General features: G+C 40.0%; 1 protein-coding gene across 1 annotated transcript in view; it reads right to left on the bottom strand.

The window, feature by feature from the left end:
* Positions 1-3,887: 3,887 nt before the first annotated feature.
* LOC132380906 (LHFPL tetraspan subfamily member 5 protein-like) overlaps positions 3,888-27,241 on the bottom strand; it is a 99,370-nt gene continuing 76,016 nt past the window's right edge. The window contains exons 2-3 of the mRNA XM_059949824.1: positions 5,255-5,491; positions 3,888-3,919 (exon numbers count right to left, since the gene is read on the bottom strand). Coding sequence (XP_059805807.1) covers positions 3,888-3,919; positions 5,255-5,491 — 269 coding nt within the window. The remainder of the gene's footprint in view (positions 3,920-5,254; positions 5,492-27,241) is intronic.

The raw sequence follows: 27,241 nt of genomic DNA, 5'->3' as shown, positions 1-27,241 counted from the left end.
ATATAAGAGAGAAGTTTAATTAATCAAAATCCCTTACGAATTACTGTTTTGAAGGAGATCCCATTTAGTTGATGGACCAGACTGCACCGACAGACAATTCATGAGGAGAAAATTGCTTCGAAGGTACTGTTTGCACGTCTGGTGTTCCAGACTTCCTACCACATAAAAGGATGGATCACACTGGAGGTTTGATGCTGCACATCTGACCTCCTGTCTTGGTCCTGGGCTCCGCCAAATCCATCATTGAAAATATTACTTTAATTTAATGTACTGTTTTATTTTATACTTCATTGCTTTAAGTGAGTTTATGATTTTAGTGAAATGAACTCATCATATGCATACTGTCTCTTTCATTCACTTCATTTTAAAGTCAATGCTAAGTTTGCTGTCATTGACACAATCAACCAGTTGCACGAATGCACTGAAAAACTAATTTTCAGCAGCGTTACAGACAATAGCATCAGATACACAACATTTGTAAGAAAAACAAATTATACAGGAAAAAACATTTTTTTTCAAAAAATGAAAAGTTCATTGTAGTGCAAAGTGGGCCTGGTGTTGCTATATTGGGGTAGTGATTAGTGTTGCACAGGTTGGTTCACAAACTGGATGGTTGAAGGGAAGTAGCTATTCTTGAACATGGCGGTGTGAAACTTCAGTGTTCTATATCTCCTGCTGGGTGGTAGCCAAAAGAAAAATGGCATTGTCCAGATAGCAGGTAGCTTTGATGATAGATTATTTTATACTTTATTTTATCAAGTTTCCATACTATCAGAGATTAGAATCCTTGTAAAGGCTTTCAGACAGCATTAGCAATCAAAAGGCCATAGGTTAAACTGCTGGAAGCCGAGGCATTGTTCACTCCTACTCTGCTGCATGGAATAGCCATGGAAAAAGTGTCTCAGATTTGTTGGAAGTCATGTAAATTGGTGTGGTGCATCTGTAATAGAGTGGATTAAGCTGTGTTTTGTGCAGGTAATAAACATAAGTTACTTGGCAAACAATGACTGTCTGACTGCAACACACAGGCTGTGTCTGGCCCAATGTCTCTCCTTACGTGAAGGGAATATGGATTGTCCAGTGTTAAAATCTTGCAGGTTACCTAATCCACTCTGTATCCTTCACCTGCATCTCTGACTTTAATCTGCAGCGAGCATCATTTCAAATTCAGGTTCATGTACATAGTTATTTCCTCAGACCCCAGAGGGCAGAACCCTATCTCCTTCCTTAACAAAAAGGCTTGGCAGAGGAAGTACTTCTTGCAGCAAATGGCAAAGTTGCATATTTCCCAGAACATACTGGTGCAATTCTACACTACCATCATTGAAGAGCACCCTCACATCAACCCTTTCTGTCCGGCTTGGTGCAGCATCCTCTCACAATGTACAAAAACTACAAAGAATTGTCAGGTCAGCAGGAAAGGTCTTTGGTTGAATCTTCCATTACCACTGCTTGCATTGCCCATGACAAAGAAGCAAGCTGGGAAAAATGATTGCAGGTACTACTCCTTTTCCAAAAGCTGCCTTCTGGAATGTGTTGCAGGGACATTAAAACAAAAAAACTTCATGCCTTCTTATAAGTTTCTTCTCTCCCCCCCCCCCCCCCCAGGCAGTTAATCTGATCAATTGTTCTAGTTAGTCCTTTCACCCCCTTTATCTGTTACTCCTGTCACTGCACAGTAAACACTTCAAACCACTTTTTATAATGCTGTTTACATTGTAAGTACATGCTAGTTTTTATTTATGCACATTTTTTCCATATCAGTCCTTTAATCTCTAACTTAATTAGTTTTTAATATATTTATTTTTCTGTGTTCTTTATTCTTAATACTTTTTGAATAACCAACACACTGTTATGTTTTGTAATGTGAAGAGAGAGTGGAAGAAAAACAAGAAAACCTGGGAGACATGTATAAAGTTGTTGCACTGATGACATGGTGGCGTATGCCATTCACCTACTTTTATATATAATCTGTAATGAATTATTTCAACAACAAAGAATGCTTAATTGAATGATATTTATCTACAATATTACTGAAATATTAAGTACACAGCTCACACCACAGCAAGTTCCTAATACATGTGAATGTATATAGCAAATAAATTTGCTCCTTGATCCTAGACAGCTGTGCATTGTTCTGTTGTGTCAGTAGGCAATTAAACTGGTTTGAGTAGGCCAAAGTTACTGTCACACTGAAAAAGGTCAACAGTTAGTTGCAAGGAAGGAGGATGAAAAAGGGGCTAAATTCCTTGTCTATGTGCCATGATGTCATAGCACTGCTGGTTTGGACTCTTTTCCCCCTTCTGTAGGATCCTTCTCGAACTTCCCTAAGGCTTTTAACCTGGAAGCCAGGCCTTCCTCTGAGAGCTGCTTTCAATCCACTTCTCACCTGACCTGGGTTAGGAATGATCTGGTAGCATTTCTGTGGTGTTTGGTGATTTAAAAGTTGATGGCATGCAAACGCAGCAAAATAATTTGTTGGAGTGGATTCAGAAATTAGCACAGAATTAAAATCTACCCCAGAGTTGCAGCTTTGACAATCTAATAATAGGCACTTTTGTTTTAAGCTCCCACCAGTTGATGTAAATGGAGAATAGGTCTTCTGTTATAATCAATAAGCTGACTGAGTGCTAGCTTATTTGAGACTAAGTGGGACTAAATGAGATTGAATGGGAGATGGGATGCTTAGGAGAGCTGGTAAAAACAGAGAAACTGGCAATATTTAGGGGGCATTTGGATGCCATGTGAACCAGCAGGGAATAAAGGGATGTAGACAATGAGCAGGAAGATGGAATTAATTTAGGTTGTCAACATGGTCAGCACAGACACGGTGGGCTATAAGGGCTGCACCTGTGCTGCACTGTTTTACGTTCTATGTATGTTCATCTGCAAAGAAAGTGAACAGTCAGAGGCTTTGACCAATGAAGCCTCAATGTAATCTATTTCTTTGTTTTTTTTTAATCTAAAGAGAAATTTTCTTTACTGGCTTTAATATTATCTTTAATTTCATCTGTCAGAGTGGAAAATTGATTGTATTAATATAATGTACAACATTTCAAGGTTTATTATGTTCAAGAGAAAGAAAGTTACAATGTACTAGATGACATTTTTCAGTCAAAGGGCAAAATATTTTTTTTACTACATACACAATACAACAAGCCCAGTTGAATGCATTTCATCACATGTCTGATTTTCCTGATGCAGATTATTTCTAGAATGAAATATCTCATTCATTCTAGAATAGTGGGCCATTTAAAGTTATTTAAAGCAGTTTTACATGTAGTTTATTACCAAGATCATATATTCAATGGTCACTTTGTAAGGTACACCTGTACACCAGCTTGTTAATGTAAATATCTAATCAGCCATTCAATTGCCAGCAACTCAATGCATAGAACTATGTAGACGTGGTCAAGGAGTTTATTTGATGTTCAGACCAAATGACTTTGACTGTGGAATGATTGTTGGTGCCTGATGGTATGGTTTGAGTATCTCAGAAACCACTGATCTCCTAGAATTTTCAAGCACAACAAACTGTTCTCAGATATTATAGAAAATGGTGCAAAGAACCAATAAGAAAAAAAATCCAGCAAGTGGCAGGTCTGTGGGTGAAAATGATTTAATGAGAGAGGTCAGAGGAGAATGGCTAGACTGGATCAAGCTGACAGGAAGGCAACAGTAACTCAAATAACAACACATTACAACAGTGGTATGCAGAAGGGTATGTCTAAATGCACAACACATTGAACCTTGGAGTAGCTGGGCTAGAGCAGCAGAAACCATGAGCAAACACACAGAGGCTACTTTATTAGACACAGGAGGTATCCTTTCTCGAGTAAATATAAATTGTGATTTTAGCAGAGCTTTCAAAACTGAAACAAATTCAGCTATTTATCTATTGCTTCAAAATAAACTGAAGCTACAAAATAAAACATCAGTGTGAAATTATTTCTGTCTGAAGCCATGCCTGCATCTGAGTGATATTCATATTGCAGGACGATAAGCTCCTGAGTACCCTATTAATAAGAACAGCCTATCTTCAACCCAGAGATACACATATTCTGTAGTGATACCAAACTCTGACCAATTATGTTTCACTCTTAAACCCTGAACATTCTCTACACACAGTTAGGTCTATCTACCCACTTAATCTTATTTGTATTCCCAATATTTCACGCTGTTAATCATCCTTTACATAAATTTTCATTATTACTTCTTCCACAGGTTGTCTTCTGTGCACATTAGTGATGAGATGTCACTGAAGCTTGGAGAAGAACACTTACTGAATTGTTACTTACAACTAATCTGATTAATTATTCGCTTAAATTCTCCACCATTCCAGTTCCTCTTCCCAAGCCGTGAAACGTTCTCTGCAATTATTAGGGAGATATTCCTCTTCCATGTTTTCTAGATGAATGGGTTTTGCCCATGCTAGCAGGAGGAGGAGGGGATTTGCATACCATATCTAGCTTTCCTTGCATAGTTTGGCTCAGGTCATGTGGAGGAGCGTTAACAACAAAATTAAATGTGGCGCTTCACTTGGGTAGTAAAGCTGTCAATTTTATTCTAGAGATCCATTTTCAAGGTATCATCTTACAAACACTGATTATATGTGTTTTTAAATATAGAGAGAATGTTTGAGACAGAATGAGAAGTAGTGTTTTTTCTATCAGGGCTAAGGATATAATAGGCATTTTTTTTATGCTGGCAGTTAACTCACTTCCTTCTGTAAAAATATTGTAGCTTCTCATTACATCATTTGGTCCCTCGGTTCTTTAGTGCATTTTAGTTTTATTAGATAACATTCAGAGTAACACAAGTTGGCCTAATGACATGCTCAAGTCTGAAGGACGCGATAATATTGAAGCAATCCTTAGGAACAAATTTATTGGGTGGAAGCATAGGACCAAAAAGCAGAAATTGATAGAGGCAATAAAATGTCAGAATTACCATAGATCTCTGGGCCTCTTTTATGGTTAGGCAAAACTGCAGTGAAGGAGTAGTAATACCTGGCTACAACAAATTGATTCTCTTATCATGCTGCTGAAGTGCAAGTTCATGCCTGCTGTTGAGTTGGTCTTATGATTATTGATCTTATACAATAAAGTACATTTATGATGTTAATGGTCTGTCTCAGGAGATTCAATCCAATCGAATCTTTGCATTAACCTCAAAACAAAAGAAGTCTCCGTGACAGAATTAAACTTTATTCAGATGCAATTGAATACAACACAGAATGCACAGAATCACTTACCTTTGTTTTCCACTTTAAAGTCTTCAGGAAGAAGGCTGTCCTGTCTGTTGCCGAGCACAAAAGCCAAGAAGGACAGGATGAGAGCATCCAGGATCCCAATGATGGCTAAGATGTAGGCCCAGCGAACAGAGCATGCTCCCAAAGTGTACTTGTCAGTTTTGTTCCCACACATTTGTTTGACTGCATCTGAATCCCAGCCATCAGGGTAAATCATGCATCCCATTATGAGGCCAGTTGCTAAAGGGAAAATAACTTCTGTTATTTCAGAAATATGCAATAAACATATTGGGATTTCATGAAAATTCAATTAATTTGAGCTGTGATTTCACAAAATAAAACTTGTTTCATACTACTTGTTTCAATCCTTGTTTTAATTGGTTATATGAGACCATTTTAGTATACATTAAACTTTTACAAACAAAATACTGCAATTTTCACTTTCAACAAATGAAAGCAATGCTTAAGAAAAGTAATGTAGAAATGAACTGATCACATTTCCCTCCACAGAGGCTGCCTGACCAACTGAGTTCCTCCAGCATTTTGTGTGTTGCATTTGGGAGAGTTAAAGTCGGGTCATAAATTCCCCCAGTTCCACAGTTAGCATTTTACGTACGTCTGATCTGTTTGGTCCAAAGATGAAAGGAACAGGCAACCACTTCCCATTCAGTTGCCAAATTAATTTAATTTTCATGCTGTTTGCTTCGAACTGATATCGCTAACTGGCATCAATATACTGCAACTGCAGGCGATTAATTCTAATCACTTCATTTAAAAAGCATAGTGCCAGATAGTTGAGTAGATACCTTTTGCTAAATATTGAACAAAGCAACAGTGCAAATAGAGTGATGGAATCATAAAGCCACATAACACAGAAACAGAATCTTCAGGTCGTCAAGTAGCTCCATGTACTAATTCCACTCACCAACGTCTGCTCCATAGCCTTTGAGTGCTTGTTTAGATACACCTACACCTGCATTGCCTCCATTTCCCAGATGTCCACCTTCCCTGATCTTCATGTCACCATAACAGGGAAAGGGTTCCCCTTGTCCTTACCGACCACTCCACGAGCATGTTCCTCTCCATAACTTTAGTCAATTTCAACAGGATCCTACCACTGAACACATATTTCCTAGTCCACTCTCTGCCGTCTATAGGAATTTTTCTCTCAGTGACTCCCTTGTTCACTTGTCCCTGCTCCTACACCTCCTTCCTTGTCACCATTTTGAACTCCAAACAGTTCTTCCAGGTGAGGCAACATTTCATTTGTGAGCCTGTCAGGGCCATCTACTGTATCCAGTGCAGCCTCTACTACATCAGTGAGACCGGATGTAGATTGGGGGAGCCTCTTCATCGAGCACCATTGCTCCATCAGTCACAAAAGGTGAGATTTCCAGGTGGCCAGCCATTTTAATTCTATTTCCCATTCCCATTTTCACATGTTGGTCCATGGCCTCCTCTGAAGTCACAAAGATGCCGCTGTCACGTTGGAGGGGCAACACTCCATATTCTATCTGAAGAGCCTGCAATCAAATGGCACAAACATTGATTTCTCTAACTTCTGGTAATTTCCCCCCTCAGGCTTCTCACTTTTCTCTCTATTCCCCATTCTGGTTCCCTCTTACCCCTTCTCTTATCCTCACCTGCTTATCACCTCTCTCAGATGTCCTTCCCCATTCTCTTTCTCGCATACTCCATTTTCCTCTCCTATCAGATTCAATCTTCTTCAGCCCTTTACCTTTTCCAGCAATCACCTCCCAGCTTCTTATTTCATCCCACCTGGTCTCATCTGCCACCTGCCAGCCGGTACTCATTACCCTCCTCCCACCTTCTTATTCTGATTTCTTATCATCTCTTCCTTTTCAGTCCTGATGAAGGAGCAAAACATCGATTGCTTATTTCTCTCCATGGATCCTTCCTGACTTGTTGACTTCCTCCAGCAATTTATGCGTAGCTTATTTATAATTTTGTTTACATCTTTAGGTCACCCTCAGTCTTCTCCACTCCTAGGAATACAAACCCAATCTGTGCAGTTTAGATTTACAACGCAAGACCGGCAGCATCAATAGAGGGGAATAACAGTTACATGACGAGATCCTTCAACAGGACCGGAAAGGAAGGAGGCAGAAGATGAGGGAAGGAAAGGGGTAGAAGCTGGTAGGTGATAGGTGAGACCAGGTGACAGGAAATGTGGGTGGATGGGGAAGGGGAAATAAAGCAGAAAGCTGGGACTTGACAGGTGCAAGAGGCAAAGGGTTGAAGAAGGAGGAATTTAATAGGAGAGGGGATGGAAGAAGGGGAAGGAGGAGAACCAGCGAAGGTGATGGGCAAGTGAGAAGACAAGAAAGGTGAGAGAATAGATAGAATAGGGAATGGAAAAAGAAAGAAGGGGGTAAGTAATGGTTTCCCCTTTTGTCATTTTGAGGCCTTACTGAAGTTGAAAGAGCAACACCTCATATTCTGTCTGGGTAGCCTCCATGAACACTGATTTTTCTAACATCCACTAATTACACCCTTCTTCTTTGCTTCTATAAAAGGGGTTTCTTTTTTCTTTGTTACTGTGTATGTAATCAAAATGGCTTCTTTGCTTTGTTAAAAGTAGGAATGCTTCTTTGTTGCGAGAGAGTGCTGGAAGCTTGTTTGGGTTAAAATTTACTGATAATGAGAATTGTATTCCTTTGTAAACCAATTGGGATTAATGTTGTTCTTTCTTCTGAATCTGTAAGCTATTGTTGGCGGGCTTTTGGGGAGATCGGTGCGAGCGGTTGAGAGAAAGAGTACGCGATGTTGTAAGCTGGGCGAGGAATGGACCCGAAGCGGGGTGGGGGGGTGGGTGGTCCAAGGCCAGGAGGTACTCCGAGGAGAGGAGATGAAGCTAGATGTGCTTGGTTGACCACTTCGGATGGTCCTAAGCTGTGAGCCGAGGAGTTCGGAGGGGATCGAATGGTGGCCAGAAGACTTCAGTAATTGAGCTCCAACGGTTGTGCACAAAGTGGTTTGGACTTTGATAAGTTTGGCGCCTTTTCTTTATTTTTTTCCTCATATATACTGTATCGTTATTAATCACTTAGTTATAGTAACCTTTATAAATTGTACTCATTTAATCGCATATGGTGTACTGTCTGTTTTTGGGCAAGGCGGGGACATCACACAGCATCCACACCAGCTGATTACCCAGTCTGGTGGGGCCGAAGGCTGCTCCCCCTAGACGAAAATGAGCTGAGCGAGCCTGAGGCGACCCAGGGGGTTACATTGTGGGGTGCTCGTCCGGGATTGATTTCTGTGGAAGCTGTGTGATCACCCTCTTTAAATTATGTCTGTGGCGAAGAGCTGGTGTGCCTTTGTGGGTGTGCGATTGCTGGTTATCTCTACATGCGTGTTGGGTGGGGTGGCTGTTGGTGCCCCAGAGGGCATTGCTCAAGTTCTGACTAGCGTTGACGAAATGGTGGTGGGACCATGGGTTGTCCGTACTGTTTGGGGATTGAGGAGTGACAGGTTGGGATGTTTCAGCAGTGGTGAGCTCCACCCGGTTGTTGGAATAATGTCCAGCCCTAAAGGGGCGGAGGCGTGGGCGGAGCGGACCCCTCAGTTGTTGGGTGAGTGGCAGTGCTTGGCTGAGGGAAAGAGACAGGTACTGGTTGAAAGTTTGAGCAGGCGGGCTGGTGATGTTGTTAGAACTGTCGGGCGCAATTACCTCGAAGTGACAGCTGCCAGTTCTGGGAAAGTGTGGGAAAATATGTGTGGTTCGACTGGAAGTCAAATGCCGCAGCTGGGGGGCTTATCATATCCGTGGCAGTAGATTGGTGGAAAGTTTTTAGGGTATCCCTTTTGGCTAGGGGGGCAGATAAATTACTTGCGGTGCCAAGGGGATCTGTCAAGGGGATCAGTTGTTCCATTGATCTGAGAGGTATCGGGAAACTTAGAGGAGGCCCAGTGGGGGAACGGCTTGGGGTCTCTGGGGGAGCACATTCCCAGCAATGTACCAAGGAACTCCCGAAAGGAGCAGACCCTATTCCTGAAGGCTTAGAGGGACCACGCGCACAGATGTTGTTACGGATGGATGGAAGTCAAGTTAAAGCCATCCTCGACACCGGGGCGCCGGTTAAGTTGCTGTACAGTTTGTTTTATAACCGTTATTGGAAGCATTTACCCTTGATGACATTGAGGACTGGAGATTTGGGGTACCAGTGCTGGTGATTATCCAGACGACAGTTGTTGGTCAGTGAAAACGGAGTTCTTGGAGGCAAAAGTGGAGGTGACTGAGGTTCATGAATTGTTAATGCTGATGTGTCTGGACACTGTTGAGATGGGCAGCATTTCTGTTCTAGAGAGAACCAATATCCTGCTGGTGCACTTGGGGGCCTGCCTGGAGGAGGCTGGTGAGCGCTGTTTGGAGGCATTGACGATGCACCCAGAGTTTCGAGCTGCTTGTGCGGACGTGTGTAGCAGCATTGGGCCGATACCGAATTCAAACAAGAGCTGGTGGTGGTACGGACTGAGGGAAGTATCTGAGGGTGAGACCCTCTTAGTGGACGCTGCGAAATACCACGAGGGAGGGGAGTTGACCGCTGAAGACACCTTGGAGAGAGAGAGGTTGCGGCGACTGGCCCCTGAAGCCGTGGAAGACGTAGGCAGTGTGTGTGTGGATTATATTGCACTGAAGAGGCTCACTGTCAGTGACCAGAATATGGCCCTGAGGGCCGAAGAGGCGATGGCCTATCTGAGTGGTGCAAAGTGGTTTAAGGTGCTGGATCTGAGGAGTGGATGTTGCCAGATCCTGATGAGTGAGGCCGACAAGGAGAAGACAGCCGTTATAAATTCCCTAGGAGTCTTCTGGTCGGAAAAGATGCCACAGGGCATATCTGGAGCCCTTGCAACCTTCCTGCGGGGCATGTGGAAGACCATGGGGGATGTGGAGGCGCTTGGAGTTTTGGTGTATGTGGATGATCTCTTGGTATTTGAACTTGCCTCAGGAGAATATGAAGTGAGGTCGTTGCAGGTGCGGCTGAGAACTACCGAGTTAAAGTGTTTTCGGGACACGTGCCAGGGCTGGCAAAGGTCGCAGCTCGTGAGTGACTGTCTCTACAGAATCAAGTTTGAAATGAAGATGGAGAGACTGGAGAAAATTGATCTGGAAGAAGTCATGAGGAAGAAAAAGCTGGAGAGAAGTGCAGTGAATACTGAACAGGAGGCTGAAGAGACTGCAGGAGCGTGCAGGCCACGTGTTTCCGTTTGGAGAAGATCAAAAAGCAGCTACCGATCGCAGAAATGAGGAAAAATATAGATTCAATGGATAATGTGCTGGATGTGTGGTACATGCTGCCTTTTGCTGACTTTCCCTCGATTGAGGAAGAGACCTTTGGCCCTTCCCCCACTGAGTCAGGTGTAGTGGGGAGGGTTAGCTGTGTGCAGTGGGGGGCATGAGTGAGAGGTTGAGAGAGGAGTTGGTAGTGGGCCCAAGGTATCCCCAGTTGTGTCCTAGCCTGAAGGGTTTAGGTCAGGGGGTACAGAGGTCTCAGGATTAGGGAACTCCCAGATAGTTGGCCTATGTAGTGCCTGAGGAACAGGGCATGAGGTTTACTGTGTGGGGAGGAGATGTCACTGCTTGTGCTTGGGTTAGGGTGTGTTGGCAGGAAAGGTGGCGAGTTATTTAATAGTCATGAGGACATGACTTTTATTTGGTGGGGGGAGAGTATAAAGGGGGTTTCTTCTTTTTTCTTTGTTACTGTGTATGTAATCAAAATGGCTTCTTTGTTTTATTAAAAGTAGGAATGCTTCTTTGTTGCGAGAGAGTGCTGGAAGCTTGTTTGGGTTAAAATTTACTGATAATGAGAATTGTATTCCTTTGTAAACCAATTGGGATTAATGTTGTTCTTTCTTCTGAATCTGTAAGCTATTGTTGGTGGGCTTTTGGGGAGATCGGTGCGAGCGGTTGAGAGAAAGAGTACGCGATGTTGTAAGCTGGGCGAGGAATGGACCCAAAGCGGGGTGGGGGGTGGGTGGTCCAAGGCCAGGAGGTACTCCGAGGAGAGGAGATGAAGCTAGATGTGCTTGGTTGACCACTTCGGATGGTCCTAAGCTGCGAGTCGAGGAGTTCAGAGGGGATCGAATGGTGGCCAGAAGACTTCAGTAATTGAGCTCCAACGGTTGTGCACGAAGTGGTTTGGACTTTGATAAGTTTGGCGCCTTTTCTTTATTTTTTTTCTTCATGTGTACTGTATCGTTATTAATCGCTTAGTTATAGTAACCTTTATAAATTGTACTCATTTAATCGCTTATGGTGTACTGTCTGTTTTTGGGTGAGGCGGGGACATCACACAGCATCCACACCAGCTGATTTCCCAATTTGGCGGGGTCGACGGCTGCTCCCACTAGACGAGAATGAGCTGAGCGAGCCTGAGGCGACCCAGGGGGTTACACTTCTCTTCCTCACCCACCCACTTTTCCCCTCACCTGGTCTCAACTGCCAGCTTGTACTTCTTCCTCTCTCTCCACCTTCTGCCTCTGTTCCCTTCCTCTCCTGTTGTGATAAAGGGTCTCGGCCTAAGACATCAACTGATTATTTTCCACCACAGATGCTGCCTGATGCTGAGTTCCTCCAACATTTTGAGTGCATTTAACAATTCTTTTAAGTCTTGATGGATAAGTTTTCCTTCAAACAAACCTTTAACTTCCCTTCACTGACTTTTGAAAGATTGGTGTCCTACACCACTGATATTAACCCTCTCTCTTGCAAATTGTGGATCCATACATTATGGAACCACAGTCTCAAACTCTCTTATTCACACACATCATTGAATATTTTCCCATTGTGGACATTATCATCACCAAGAATTAGACTAACAGATTTGTTTGTTGTAACTCCAAGTGGTTTAACTTTTACGACATAGATTTGCATTTTAAGGAGTCATCCTTTATTTTTTGAGCTGATGTTATGTTACCCACTTTCTACCTTTATTTAACTGCCATGGGAGAAAAGTAATTAGTAATATTGAAGGAAAAGTCATTCAAATATTCTCAGGCATAAGTGAAAGCATTGTGTAATTAGGAAGAGACACCAACCTGGTTTTCACAAGAGTACCAGAGCATTTATTAACTTCTTCAGAGACAGCAGCTATGTTCAAAATGCCAAAAAAATTACATGATTCAATTAAATCCTATTTCTCCAGCTACTGATGTGACAGAGATATGAGATAGTAAAGTGTAAAGTGTAGATAAGAGCCTTCAGAAAGACATCTTCCTGGACCTGATTAATTTTGAGCATTTCATATCCTTGCAAGTTATTTGATGAGACTGTTGGATGTGTAATCAATTGATCTCTTGAGATCTATGACATTGTCGCTTCCAGTGAAGAATTTCTTCTGGTTAAATTGCTGGCAGCATCATAAAATATATATAAAGCCAATTCTGTTAAACTTTAATGGTGATGGTAATTATAAATGTAAATCTTGGTGCATTAGATTCATTAATGATATGGATGGAAACTGTAGGATCAGACTTTTTAAGGACTAATTTAACATTATTCCATACTTAGAATACGTAATCAATCTTGGATTTATATTTGTGTTTTTGTTATTTGTTAATTTTCAATTTGTTTTATTTAATCTCTGGTCAGAACATAAGGATAAAAGACACAGAAACAGCATTAGGCCATTCAACAAGAACATAAGTAGCTGATCTTTAGCCGTTTGCCTGTACTAACAGCAGGTCACTTGGTTTTTTTAAATGTTTAAAACTCTATCTATCTCTGAATTGAATATACTCATAGCTCTTCTGGGTAGAGAACTTCAATGATCTGTAAACCCCAGGGTAAAGAAAAGGCTATTCATCAGTGACCAGAATCTATTTTGAGACTATGACACTTGATTTAAGTGACTCGGCCAATTTTTAAAAAAATAAATGTTGATATATTTCTTTGATTCATCATTCATTCTGCAATAATTTCCCCCTACTTTTGGGAGGATTTTCATGTCTGCTTCTCTGAAGGCAGGCACTTCCTGTTCACTTTCCAGAGCTAACATTCTTCTCCTCCAACTTTATCCCAATTCTTTGACAAATGGAACTACCCCCCTTCCTTTTCTATTTTGCCCATTTCTTCTAAACATTAAGTATCCTGGAATATTTACTTCCTAGTCATTGCCACTTAGCAGCTATGGTTCTGTAGTAAGTGCTACATTGTACCTATTTATAGTTCTTTCTGCCTTTAATCCACCTATCTTGAATAGAGTGTGCATTCAGATAAAGATTCCTCAGCTTTTTTAACACCTCCCACTCCAACCCCCCCCTCCACCCCCATCATCTACACATTTGGTTTAAAGTGAGATTATCCCCTCGGAGTTGATTTTAATTCACACAACAGGAACTTTCTTCCACCCATCCAAGGGCCCTTAGCATTTTCAATGATCCCTCCCATCCATCCAACAATCTCTTTGACCCCCTACCATCAAGAAGGATGTACCATAACATTAGGACAAGGACTGTTGGGATGGGAAATAGCTTCTTCCCCCAGGCTGTGAGACTACTGAACCCTCTGTCACCGCTCAGGTCTCACCACGCATGAAGTGCCCGTAGCGTTATACTGTTTACTTAACTTGTAACGTAAGTACACCTTATTAGTTGTTAACTTATTTGTGGTCATATCATTTTATGTGTTGTGTGTGAATTATACGTATTGAACTTGCATTTGGTTCGGAGGAATGTTAACTTGATAAATCTTAACAAAGCACAATGATGCACCTACAGAGCCCAGGTTGTGTTCTAACGGAGTGTTTAAGTCTTGGCCACGTTGGTTAGGAGAGAAGGTAAGCAAGCTGAGAAAACCTTGACTGTTATCTCAACAGCACCACCAACACCACCTCCCACCCCACAAGCCTTAACTGCTCGCTCCTCCAATAATTTCACGATTCTCCTGAAGTTCAGATGCAAATAGCCTTGTTACCCAACCCAAGCTTGTCTTGTCGTCGTTTTGGCTATACCTCGAGGTCAAGGATGATGGTCTTCATTCTGTTTCCACAGAGCGAAGACACCTGTGCGTGTATTTGTTTAATGTGTACTTGATGTTGCACTCCAAGAAGCACACGATACTTCACAAACCAACCAGCTGATTCCAATGGCATGGAAACCACGACAATTGGAGCTGATGGGTTTGTTGCAGCCTTCATCCATAACTTTGTCCGCCTGTTCCACCGTTGAGTTCTTGGTTGTATTGTTCTTTGTCAGGGACCTCACCCTTGACCTTACTGCCATGGGTGAACCTAGCCGGAACATAGCTCCAGACTGCATCGCTCTCGGGATCTCAGGACCACACAAGCTTCTCCACCATGACAAGGTGACAATCCATGGAGAAGCTTAACTACATTTGTAGATCAGGGTGACTTCAAAAGCATTTACGGGTCCTTAGGTTTAGACCTCTTGTTTTTCCAATTCTCTTGGCTTCTTCAGCTTCTTTGCATCACTCCTTTAAATAAGTTTCCTTATCTTTCCTTGCTATTTTCTTGAACTTTGCATTCAGTTGGAGGTATTTGTTACTTTTATCCATAAGGTTTTCTTGGCAAATTACTGGAGTAGGTTACCATTTACTTCTCCAGTGAACTATACTTAGTCTGACCCCTCTGCCATGACCTGATGATCTTGAGTAGCTCGACATGCTATAGCTCATAGTGTCACTGAGATACACAAGCCCCCTCACCACGACAATGTAATGGTCCATGAGGAAGACACCAAAAAAAAGATGGCAAGAATACACAGAAGAATTATTCAAGTAAGATCCCAACAGCGAAGAAGCCTACAATGACTCCCTCATCGATCTAGAGCCGGATATTCTAGAAAGTGAAGTCGAATGGGTGATAGAAAACATTGTCAATAATAAGTCTGCAGGATGAGGCAGGAGTCCAGTTGTATTGTTCAGAAACTTAAAAGGTAATGGTGTAAAAGTGTTACATGAGATTTGCCAGCAGATCTGGAAAACCCAACAAAGGCCTTTAGACTGGAAAAGATCAGTTTATATCCCAATTCCCAAGAAGGAAATGGAAAGGAATGTTCAAATTGCCATACAATTTCACTAATTTCTCATGCTAGCAAGGTAATACTAAAGATTATGCGTAGCCATTGCTATTCGTGAATCCCCTAATATTTTTGGTATTACCCGTAATGAGAAATTATACAAGTTATCGCTCTATGCTGATGACTTGTTGTTATATATTTCTGATCCTGATAATTCTATTCCCGCTATTCTATCCTTGTTGGTTCAATTTGGTAGTTTTTCTGGTTACAAGTTAAATTTGGATAAGAGTGAACTCTTCCCTTTAAATGCACAAACTTTACTGAATGACAGGATACCATTTAAAATTGTTACTGATAATTTTATTTATTTAGGTATAAAAATTACCAAGAAATATAAAGATTTATTCAGATTGAATTTTTTACCTATGCTTCATCAAATTCAACAACTTACTACTAGATGGTCTCCTTTATCCTTATCATTGGTTGGTCGGATCAATGCTGTTAAAATGATGATTTTACTGAAATTTTTATATTTATTTCAAGCCTTACCAACTTTTATTCCTAAGTCTTTTTTTGATAGCATTGATTCAAAAATTTCCTCATTTGTGTGGCAAAAGAAAAACCCCAGATTAAGTAAAAGACAGTTACAGAAATCTAAAAAAGATGGTGGTTTAGCTTTACCCAATTTTAGATTTTACTATTGGGTGAATAATTTTCGGAATTTATTATACTGGAAATTAGATTTAGATTTACCATTGTGCCCACAGTGGGTAAATTTAGAATGTAATGATACACAGGGATATTCTCTATTTTCTGTTCTTGGTTCTTCTCTCCCTGTTGATTTAGTTAAACTTAATAAACAGATATCTAACCCTATTGTCAAACATACACTACAAATTTGGTTTCAATTTCGTAAATTTTTTACTCTAAAAAACTTCGTTCTTGATAGCCCTATCTTACTTAATTTTTTCTTTAAACCCTCTTTAACAGATCAAGCTTTTAGTATATGGAAAAGGAAAGGTATAATATGTTTTCGCGATCTTTTTTCTGAAGGTAGTTTGATGTCTTTTGATCAACTTTCTAACAAATTTAAATTACCTAAATCTAATGTTTTTAGATATTTACAAATTAGAAACTTTTTGTATAAAGTTTTACCATCCTTTCCTAATTCAACTTTGATAGATTTTTCAGATATGATTTTTACTTTAAATCCCTGTCAGAAGAGATTAGTGGCTCTTATTTATAATATGATTATGAAGATACAACCAGAGATATCAGGTAGAATTAAACAGGAATGGGAAAAAGAACTTCAATACAATATTTCAACGGAAAAATGGGAAAAAATTTTACAAATGGTTAATTATTCTTCTATATGTGCTAAACATGCTTTAATACAATTTAAGGTTGTACATAGAGCTCATATGTCTAAAGATAAGCTTGCTCGGTTTTATTCTCATGTTAATCCTTAATGTGACAGATGTCATTTAGATGTGGCTTCATTGACCCACATGTTTTGGTCATGTCCTACTTTACATAATTATTGGAAGGACATATTTGCTACCATTTCCTCAATTTGGAATATTGATTTACAACCTCATTTTATTACTGCAATTTTTGGTATACCAAATGAAGATGATAGTCGATTCTCCCCTTCAATTAGACGAATGATTGCCTTTGTAACATTAATGGCCAGGAGATCTATATTACGAAATTGGAAAGAAGTAAATCCTCCTACCACATTTCAGTGGTTCTCTCAAACTATTTCTTGTTTAAGTTTAGAAAAAATTAGAAGTACTATTTTTGATTCATCAATTAAATTTGAAGAAACTTGGGGACTGTTCATTCGACACTTTCATATTTGACTTCTTCCAGACCTTTACTCTTATTATTCTTGTTCTGGTATGGAGTTCCGGAGTTTTTGACACTATCATATACATATAAACTATTATTACTGCCCATGTTAGTTTAGGTTTATTTTTTTTTATTATTTCCTTAAATATACATTTTTTCTTATATTTTATACTTTTTTTTCTTTTGATGATTATTTTTAATCTTTTCATGTATAATCAATATAGATTAGATTGATTATTGTATGATCCTTTTTCGCTGATAGTTTAATAAGACATTGTTATCTTGTTACTAATTTAATTTCAAATCTATTGTATTCATAACCTATTTAATATATTATGTTATGTTTTTTTAAAAGAAACTAATAAAAAGATTGAAAAAGAAAGATTATGCAAACAAGACTCCAGCAATATATGGAATGAGAACTGCCAGATGTACAAGCTGGTTTTAGAAGAGGCAGAGGCACCAGAGACCAAATTGCTAACCTATGCTGGATAATGGAGAAATTGAGGGAGTTCCTGAAAAGTATTTATAAGTTTTATTGACTACTTTAAAGTCTTCAGCAATGTGGACCATAATAAACTATTGCAAATCCTTAAAAAAATGGGGATACCTGGACATCTGATCTGCCTTATAAGAAATGTATGAAGATCAAGAAGCAACAGATAGAACTAAACACGAAACAACAAACCAGTTCAAGATTGGGAAAGGAGGCTGCATACTGTCACCCTACTTATTTAATCTATATGCTGAACACATCATGAGGAATGCTGGTCAAGAGAACTCAAATGTTGGAATCAAAGTTGCCGGACGAAATATTAACAAACATGCAGGTGATACCACTCTGATGACTGAAAGTGAGGGGGATCTGAGGAAATAGCTAATGAAAGGAGAAAGTGCAAAAGCTGGCTTGTTGCTCAATATTAAGAGAATAAATATTATATCAACCAGCCCTATTAACTCCGTGGTAATAAGTGGAAAGGAAGTGAAAGCTGTGATGGATTTTGTCCTCCTCAGTTCAAAGATTTCTACAGATGGTAACTGCAGCCATGAAATTAAACAGTGCTTACTTCTAGGATGGGCAGCAATGGCAAATTTAGATAAAATACTGAAGAGCAGGACATAACATTGCCTACAAAGATCCATGTAGTCAAGCCTATGGTATTTCCAGTTGTGATGTATGGCAGTTGAGCTAGACTGTTAGTAAGGCTGAATACGAAAGAACTGACGTCTTTGAACTTGGATGCTGGAGGAAAGTGTTAAGAGTTTGTTGGACAACAAGAAGATCCAACAAGTCAATACTTGAAGAAATAGAGCCAGGCTGCTCATTAGGAGGCTTGATTATGAGAGAAAAGCTCAAATATTTTGACCACATCATGAGAAGACAGGATTCATTGGAGAATCTCATGTTAGATAAAACAGAGGTAAAAGAAAGAGGCTACGACGGATAGATAATATTACTCAGACAACGCGTATGACCTTGGGGGATCTTAGAGAGTCAGTCTGCAACCTGAAGGCTTTGTGTGAAGGAGTCCACGAGGTCATGAAGAATCAGACTCGACTTAATGACTGAACAACAACAAAGGTTCAGACCAGATTGTGTTGAGATGTGACAAGGCTCTGGAACAGTGGCAAATTAGTTCCAGGACCATGCTCAGTGTTTGGATTTGGGATGGTTATTGTTTGCTTGGGTTCAGGTTGGTTTTGAACTTAGTACCCAAACTGACCTCTCTGCTTCATTCCTTAATGCACTTCCCCTCCCTCCCCTTCCCTCACCCACATACAATGCAGGCTATGATGTTTCCTCCTTCCCCCACTCAATTCAATCAGGCCAACAAATAATGACTATTTCCACTCTCTTGAGACAGCTTTGGGATTTAAGATTGAATGGTACGCTTTCTATAAAGAAAATGTGCAACGGCTGTTCAGCTTGGGCCTTTGGTTCCATTGAAGTGTGTTGTGAATGGAGCCCTGAGACCTAAACAGTCTTAGATATCTAACTCCAATTGTCATTCACTAGGATGTTTAGCCTGTTTTCTGTCTTGTTTAATTGATATGTTTACCTCTTGTGGCTCATGAACACGCACATCATATTGTGGTTTCTCCTAGACAGCAACTAAGTCCCACACTACATTGATTCTGAGCCTAGTATGCCATAGTCTAGATATTATGACCAAAACTGCACACACCGCTACAAATTCTGTGTTCTTTTAATTCTTTCAAACAAAGTATATAACTTCACATTTCCCCACCTTATATTCCATTCTACAACCTTCTACAAGGGCATTGATGAGAAGCACTCCCACAAGAAAGCAGCATTCATCATCAAGGATCACTCAATACCAATAAGTCCAAGGAACTGATTGTAGACTTCAGGAGAAGGAAACTAAAGGGCCACAAGCCAGTAATCAATGGAGGAATAGAGGTGGAGAGGGTCAGAACATTTACAAGAACCTCAGGATTTGCACCACCAGATGAATTGAGTTGACTTTATTACTTACATCCTTCATAGAAACATAAAAACATAGAAAGTAGATGCAGGAGTAGGCCATTCGTCCCTTCGAGCCTGCACCGCCATTCAGTATGTTCATGGCTGATCATCCAACTCAGAATCCTGTACCTGCTTTCTTTCCATACCCCCTGATCCCTTTAGCCACAAGGGCCATATCTAACCTAATATACATCTGGAGTAAAAATCTTTACGTTACGTCTTTGTCTAAATGTGCAATGTGCAGTTTATAGTAATTTATAATAAATAGTATTACAACAGGACATTCAATATAACACAGAACTACAATTGTATCAGCATGAAATAATCAGTCTGATGGCCAGATGGAAGAAGCTGTCCTGGAGCCTGTTGGTCCTGGCTTTTATGCTGCAATATAATCTGCACAGTTCTGATGCAAGGTTTTTCTCCCCATAGATACTGTTTGACCTGCTAAGTGTTTCCAGTATTCAGATTTCTGGCATCTGTAGAAGCTAGCTTATGGTTTTACATATATATGTTAGATAGTGGAGTAAGGGGTGATGTCATACACAGAAATGTCACAGCTCTTAATGATCAAGACTTAACAGTTAATCAATCTATTGGAGGTAAATGTTCCATCCATATAACCATATAACAATTACAGCACGGAAACAGGCCATCTCGGCCCTTCAAGTCCGTGCCGAACGATTACTCTCGCCTGATCCCAACATAACCAAAGTTGAAAATCCGACATTGAAACGGTTTGCAGATGAATAGATACCTTGATTCATTATCTTACAGATAGTAAGATAATTTCTATGCTGGACCATTGAATCTTTCACTGCAAAAAGAATTGTCAAGATAGCACTCAGTCAAGGTGCAAGTTACAACAGAAAGAAAGATTATTTTTGAGGATCTGTCATCATGGACTCCTGCTTTGGCCAAGTACATTTTGCTGCATAAATGAAGGTTGTTGTATAGGGCCTAATCATGTTCTCAAGATGAAACACGGCACCTTACAGCCATCGGAAGACTTTGAAGTGTTGTCACTCTTCTTAGGTATGCACTCTAATTAGCCTTCAGTAAAGTCTTACAAAGAGCGGGGATAAAAGCTACAGTGCACCACCCTAATTTATACATAACTGTGATTTCTTCTGCAAGTTTAAAAAGGCCTCTTGGGGTAGTGAACCTCATCCTAGGAGTTTCTTACAGTTTTTTCTTACCACATTTTTACAACAGCTGTATCAGATTTTGAAATGCTTTATTAAAATAATTGAAGCTGAAATTTTATATTTTAGTTAATAATTAATAGAATAAAAATAGATATAACAAAGGAAGGCACAGTGATGCTGCTAGCAGATCTGTTGCCTGACAACTCCAATGACCTGGGTTCTCGTTGAATTGGTTGGTAAATTGGCTCTAGTGCGTGGCTGAGAAAATTAATATAGGAAGGAATCAATGCAAAACTAGAAGGAATAAAACAGGTTAGGATAGAATTCGTTTGTCTGGTTGATGGCTGCCATTGCCTGAGTTAACTCTATAGCTTGAGTCCCATCACTGAATGTATGGGATTGGAATTAAGCTTCAACAAGGGCATGCTTCAGGCAGGAGCAGGTCAGCCATCAATCAAAAACCTAGTCTATTTACATTCTGTGCAAAGGAGAACCTCTTCAATTTGATCATCCATTTTGCGTCATGTCCTATGACGTGGGCAATCATGGTCTTTCCATGACCATTATTGTTATTGGGAAATTTATTTTACAGACGTGGTTTGTCCTGGCCTTCTTCTGGGCAGAGTCTTTACAAGATCGGTGACCCTAGCCATTATCAATACTCTTCAGAGATTGTTTGCCTGGCATCAACAGTTCCACAACCAGGACTTGTGATATGCACTAGCTGCTCATGCAACCATCCACCATTGCTCCCATGGCTTCACGTGACCCTGATCAGGAGGCTAAGCAGGTGCTATACCTTTCCCAAAGGTGACCTGCAAGTTATCGGAGGGACGGAGTGCCTTACATCTCCTTTAGTAGAGATGTATCTCCACTTTGATACAATTAGATACAAGTTTGAAAAGGCATCTCTCTTGATAATTGAAACTATACTCGGTGGAGTTCAGAAGAATGAGGGGGATTTTACGGAAGCACACTAAATATTGAAAGACCCAGATAGAGTGGACATGGAGAGGATGTTTCCTAAAGAGGAGTAGTCTAAGATCAGAGTGTACAGTCTCAAAAGGACACTCATTTTAAAACAGATGTGAGGGTGAATTTCCTCAGCTTGCGGGTGGTGAACCTATGGAATTCATTGCCATAGACAGCTGTGGAGTGCAAGTTACTAAGTATGTTTAATGTGGAGCTTCATAGATACCTTATTAGAAAAGATATCAAAGGTTACAGGGAGAAGGCAGGGAGAATGGGGTTGAGAGGGAAATTAAATCAGTCATGATCAAATGTGGAGAAGATTCAATAGGTCGAATTCTGCTTTCAAGTCACATGGCCTCATGGAAACATATAATAAATGGATAATTAATTTACATTTCATAAATAAGATTCTTTTCAAGCACTGTAGTATGGCACCAATTGTGATAGGAATGAATTAAAATCATTAATCGAGGAGTGTTTTTTTATCACTATAAAGCATGAAACATTGTTATCAAGATGCCATTCATGTGAAAGAAAATGTTTAAAAATCCTGATTAGTGAATTATTTGGCAAACATCACAGGTTCACCATTGATTTGATCCAAGATAGCTGATTTGCACTGGCATTAGTACTCACAGGCCTTACAGTCTTTGGGAGAAAAAGGCATCCAACGTTTGCATCCTTTATCATTTTTTCTAGATGGTAAATGAGAAAAGAATTGGACTCAGTTGTAATGGAATTATATTGTCTTTCAATATTCCAAAACAGTAAGAATGATCTCTCTTTGGGGAACTACAATGGCCAATACTCTTGGAGCTGGGAAGCAGTAAGGTTAAATCTGTTGAATATGAAAATTCAACTTTCCTACATACTAATTTCCAGATTTAACTTGAATGTGTGTGAATCTATGTCGAAAACCTTCAGATATTATATAAATTATTCAATTTCTAGTCAATTCTCAGCAGTTTTTAAATTTATTTGAAGTTGTAGAGATTTTGCAGGATTCTTAGAAATCATCATCAAAAGGAATGCTGGAAGATCATACCGAATCCATGGGGCTAATTAAAAGGCAGGATTGTGGGCATCAATAAATTCTCAGTGATCTCTGCTGAATTGCTATTTAGCTTCCCAATGAAAAAAAATCATTGAAGCTTTTGCTTCAAGTGGTTTACGTTTGGATTTTTGAAGGCATTGGCACTGATTCTGTAAAGCTGAGGGTATTGTCTGCAGAAAGGTGATCTAAGTTCCTCTATATCCTCACTGACAATCAACTTTGCTGCACCTCAAGGATGCGTGCTTAGCCCTGCTCTACTCTGTCCACGCCCATGACTGTGTAGCTAGGCACAGCTCAAATGGCATCTATAAATTTACCGATGACACAACTATTGTGGGCAGAATTTCTGTCGACGGCTAAGATAGGTGAGCGCGCACCAGCTGTGAGAAGGATGGTGCAGCCTCAGTCTCTCCTAAAATTCCAGCTAATGTTGGGAACATGTCAAGTATGCCCCTGTCCACTCGCTATCTCCACAGTTCCAGATTGGCTTTGAAAGCAGACACTTCATCTGCCAACTTGAAGACAGTTGTCATTCTCCCCTAAAGTGACAAATTGAGTTAATTGAGCAGGTTGAAGATGTCACACAAATAAGTGAGTTTTGCTATCCACTCCCTCGTCACTGAAGTGTGCTGCCAGTGGTGACTTTTTTCCTGAAAGGTATCTCTGTAGTGGCTCTCTTAACTCAAGAACCCCGCCAGGGCTCTCCCTCTTGATAGCACCTGACTTCAGTGTGTAAGAGAAGGTGTTTGTGCTCTGCATCCATTTCCTCGCAAAGCTGCTTTAGGGCTTTTGCTTTGATGTGATTGATAACTTCAACAACGTCACTCAATACGCTGTTGCGATCAAGTGACATTTTTCGGCTAGCCAACATTTCCCTGTGTATGACAGTGTGTAGACTGGCATTCAGGAGCAACTTCTTTGACTCGGGTATTGAAACTAGACAAACGTCCAGTCATAGCTGCAGCCCCATCTGTGCATATTCCAACACAGAATGACCAGTCCAGTTTACCTGATGTGTAGTCATTCAAAGACTTGAATAATTCTGCCCCAGTTGTGTTAGTTGGCAGTGGCAGTGCAAACAACATATCCTCATGCACATCATCTTGAAATATATATCGCACATTGCTTTGTTGTCGACATCAGTAGACTCGTCGACCTGGACTGCATACCATGGTGACTTGTTAAGCTGTTCCAACAGCTGTTCTTCAATGTCCTCCTCTATGTCATCGATTCTCTTGAAACTGTGGTAGCTGAAAGAAAAACCTGTGCCATCTTGTTAGCAGCAGCTTCTCCCAACAGTTCACGGCACATGTCCTTGGCAGCGGGCAGAATCAATTCTTCACCAACAGTGAAAGGCTTCTTAGCTTTAGCAATACGGCTAGCCATTAAGTACAATGCTCTCAGAGCAGCAGTGTTTGTGGAGGTGGTAGCTCTCAGCACTTGCTTCTGTCCCGCTTGCTCACGTTTTATCCGCTCCAAAAATTCAAGTTGTTTTTCTTTGAGTGCAGAGTGCTTGGACTCGAGGTGCTGAAATAGTTTTGAGGGCTTCATTGCCTCATTAGACATCTTGTCTCCACATATCACACACAGGGGACTTGGAGCGTGTGAGTCACCGGTCACATTAAAGCCATATTTTATGTACTTATCATATTTTATATCATATATAAAATATATCATATATCATATCATATTATCATCATATTTTCTGTTGAAGGAAGCTTTCTTTTTTTTTTGCAGTCTCGGCCTCAGCTGTTTCTATGTTATCATCATCGTTAGGCCTTTTATGTCCCCTACCACCTCTTCCAAAGAAACCTTCGAGCGACATTTGTTTTTCACTCATCAAGTAGTTGCTGAGAATGAGCTCTGATTGATCTAATTGAGGAGCTGAGTTGGAAAGGTCAGGCATGGGCTGGAATGTGGCGGCAGGGTCCAGGTCCTGAGCATATCGAAACAACAGGACCCAGTTCTTAGAATGAGGAATGAACCAATGTTTGGACGATTTAAACACCAATCCAGATGAACTGCAAAGGCATGGTGTCAGGACCGGGGGTAAGGGTCAGTCTGGTTCTGCTCGTTGCTTCATGACGTTTGCTCCACTCTTCACTAACTGAAGCTGAGGCTGTGGGCCTTCTTGGGCTGCCCTGGGCTTTGCGCCTATGGACTCACTTTCATTCTGAATACTGGTGCTTGCTTTTCTTGCTTGCATGATTTGTATTTTATTTCTCTCCCTCTGCCCATTGGGCATTGGTCTTTTCTTTAAATGGATACCTCTGGGTTTTTCATTTTGTGGCAACTTCTAAGGAGATGAACCTCAAGATAGTATAATAAATGTACTTTAGACTTCTGAACTTTTGAACAAACCAGCCAAAATGAGCTTTGCTGATACTGTGAATGTAATGCAGGAACATTTAGAATTGAACCATTGTTGATTACAGAAAGCTTTAGGTTTCATAAGTAGAATCTACAGCAAGGGTGTCCATATCAGCATACGTGGCTGAATTGAAGAAGTTGTCTGAGCATTATCAGTTCAGTAATGAGCTTAATAATGCACTGAAATATCATTTAGTTTGTTAAATCTTACAAGATAGTATTCAAAAATGGCTCTCGAACTGAAGCGCAACTTACATTTGAAAGAGCAGTTGAAGTAGCTGTGTCAGTGGAAACAGCAGAGTTGCCGTCAGGAATGAAAGTGAGCATGAACAAAGTTGTAACCAGCCTGGTGGAACAAAATTTGCTACCATTGTGGCAGGAGCTGACATACATCAGCCCAATGCAGATTTAAAGGTGAAACTTGCAGAAAGTGCAACAAAGTGGGACACATAGAAAGAGCATGATGGACAGACAAAAATAAATGGAAGGCACAGGGAAGAGAAAAAGATAGAAAGTCAAGTTGCAGTTTCAAAAACAGTATTAATCTGCATGTTGGTGATGAAAAAGCCGATAATGATGAGTGTGACACAGAACTGAGTAGCTTTAAGATTTACTATGTGAAAAATAACCAGAGAAAATCAATGTGGATTACAGCATTGTAATTGTTCCTAGATCCAACTGCAGACAGAATCTTGGAATGGGTTTTATAAATGAGCTGAAGCCAAGTGATGAATATTAGTGAATACCATTATGTCATCTTGGGCAGCGGTAACAATATTTATTTATTGTGATAGTAATTGGTGTATTTGCACAGATTGTCTTTGTTTGCACATTGGTTGTCAGTCTTTGTGTGTGGATTTTCATTGATTCCATTGTATTACTTTATTCTACTGAACATGCCCGCAAAAGAATGAGTGTTGGTTGTATATGGTGACATATATGTACTTTGATAATATACTTTGAGCTTTGAATATTAGTCAGTGTGTGCACTTTGGCAAATTTGTGCTTTTCCTGGCTTCTCTTGTGAATGGCTTACCATCAATTGTGCTCATGTGGCAATTCATCAATCCAACTTTAGTCACCAAATTCAAATGAATTTATTCAACTGATATTCATTCACTTTCCAACCGTAAGTTAAGATATGCAGCAAATTCCTTTAGACTTGGCATACTGCTTTCATTCTGTGGCACACCAAGCTCTTTGTCTGTTTTGAACGTACCAGGAGATGTAAACCACAAATGCCTTCAGATCTGGCTGGTGACTCCGTAAGTCTGTAAAAGCTGTATGTCAGTTTTAATAGTTTTTATATTTTGTTCATATGTACCTAATAGCTATTAAAGTTGAGGTAAATATTAAAAATAAACCAGAATTTTCAAACACATAAATAAATAAAATGGGGAAAATAATTTAAAAAGAGTCCTACATTTCCTATTGGAATCAGTGGGGTCTCAGCTCCTGTCCAAGGTCTAGCTCAGTACATGAAGTAATTTCACAGCAGAAGTGCTAGGGGACCATAGGAAGATTGGGCTTCACTCCTGGGCTACATATGAAGTTCAGATGTTCTGCCATTTACTGTACATGAGCTAAATGCTAATGGTTTGAACATGAAGCCACTAGAAACATTCGACAGGATCTGGCTCAATATCATTATCCTGGCAATAGCCTATATTTTAATGTAATAACATTGAAATTGTCAGTGTTTGGAATTATTACAACATGAAAGTGACAGCAACATCACTGAAAATCCATAAAGTGCTATTTGTGATTCCCCACTCAATTTGCTATCTTCTCCAGTGATAGTCAGAAGTTACACAGTTGACAGGTTATACAATACCATATTTCCAATACAAAATACTTTCACACATGTTACATATTTTGGACAATATATAAATGAATTTCCAGTGATATAAAGCAGTAATTATTGGAAAGAAAATTCTTTGATGCTAAAGCACTAACTTAGTGTATGTATATTGTAAATCCCTCAGATGAATAATTCAAGATAAAAAATATTAATTACTTTTTAAAAATCATAATATTCCAGCTTCCAACTTGTACAGTGTACATGTTCCAATCTATAAGTCAAGTTTTGTAGGATACTTAAATTA

Source organism: Hypanus sabinus, chromosome 25 (assembly GCF_030144855.1).
Source record: "Hypanus sabinus isolate sHypSab1 chromosome 25, sHypSab1.hap1, whole genome shotgun sequence".
NCBI lineage: Eukaryota > Metazoa > Chordata > Chondrichthyes > Myliobatiformes > Dasyatidae > Hypanus > Hypanus sabinus.
Note: the sequence above shows the minus strand (reverse complement) of the source record. Positions and strands in the feature narration are given on the sequence as shown.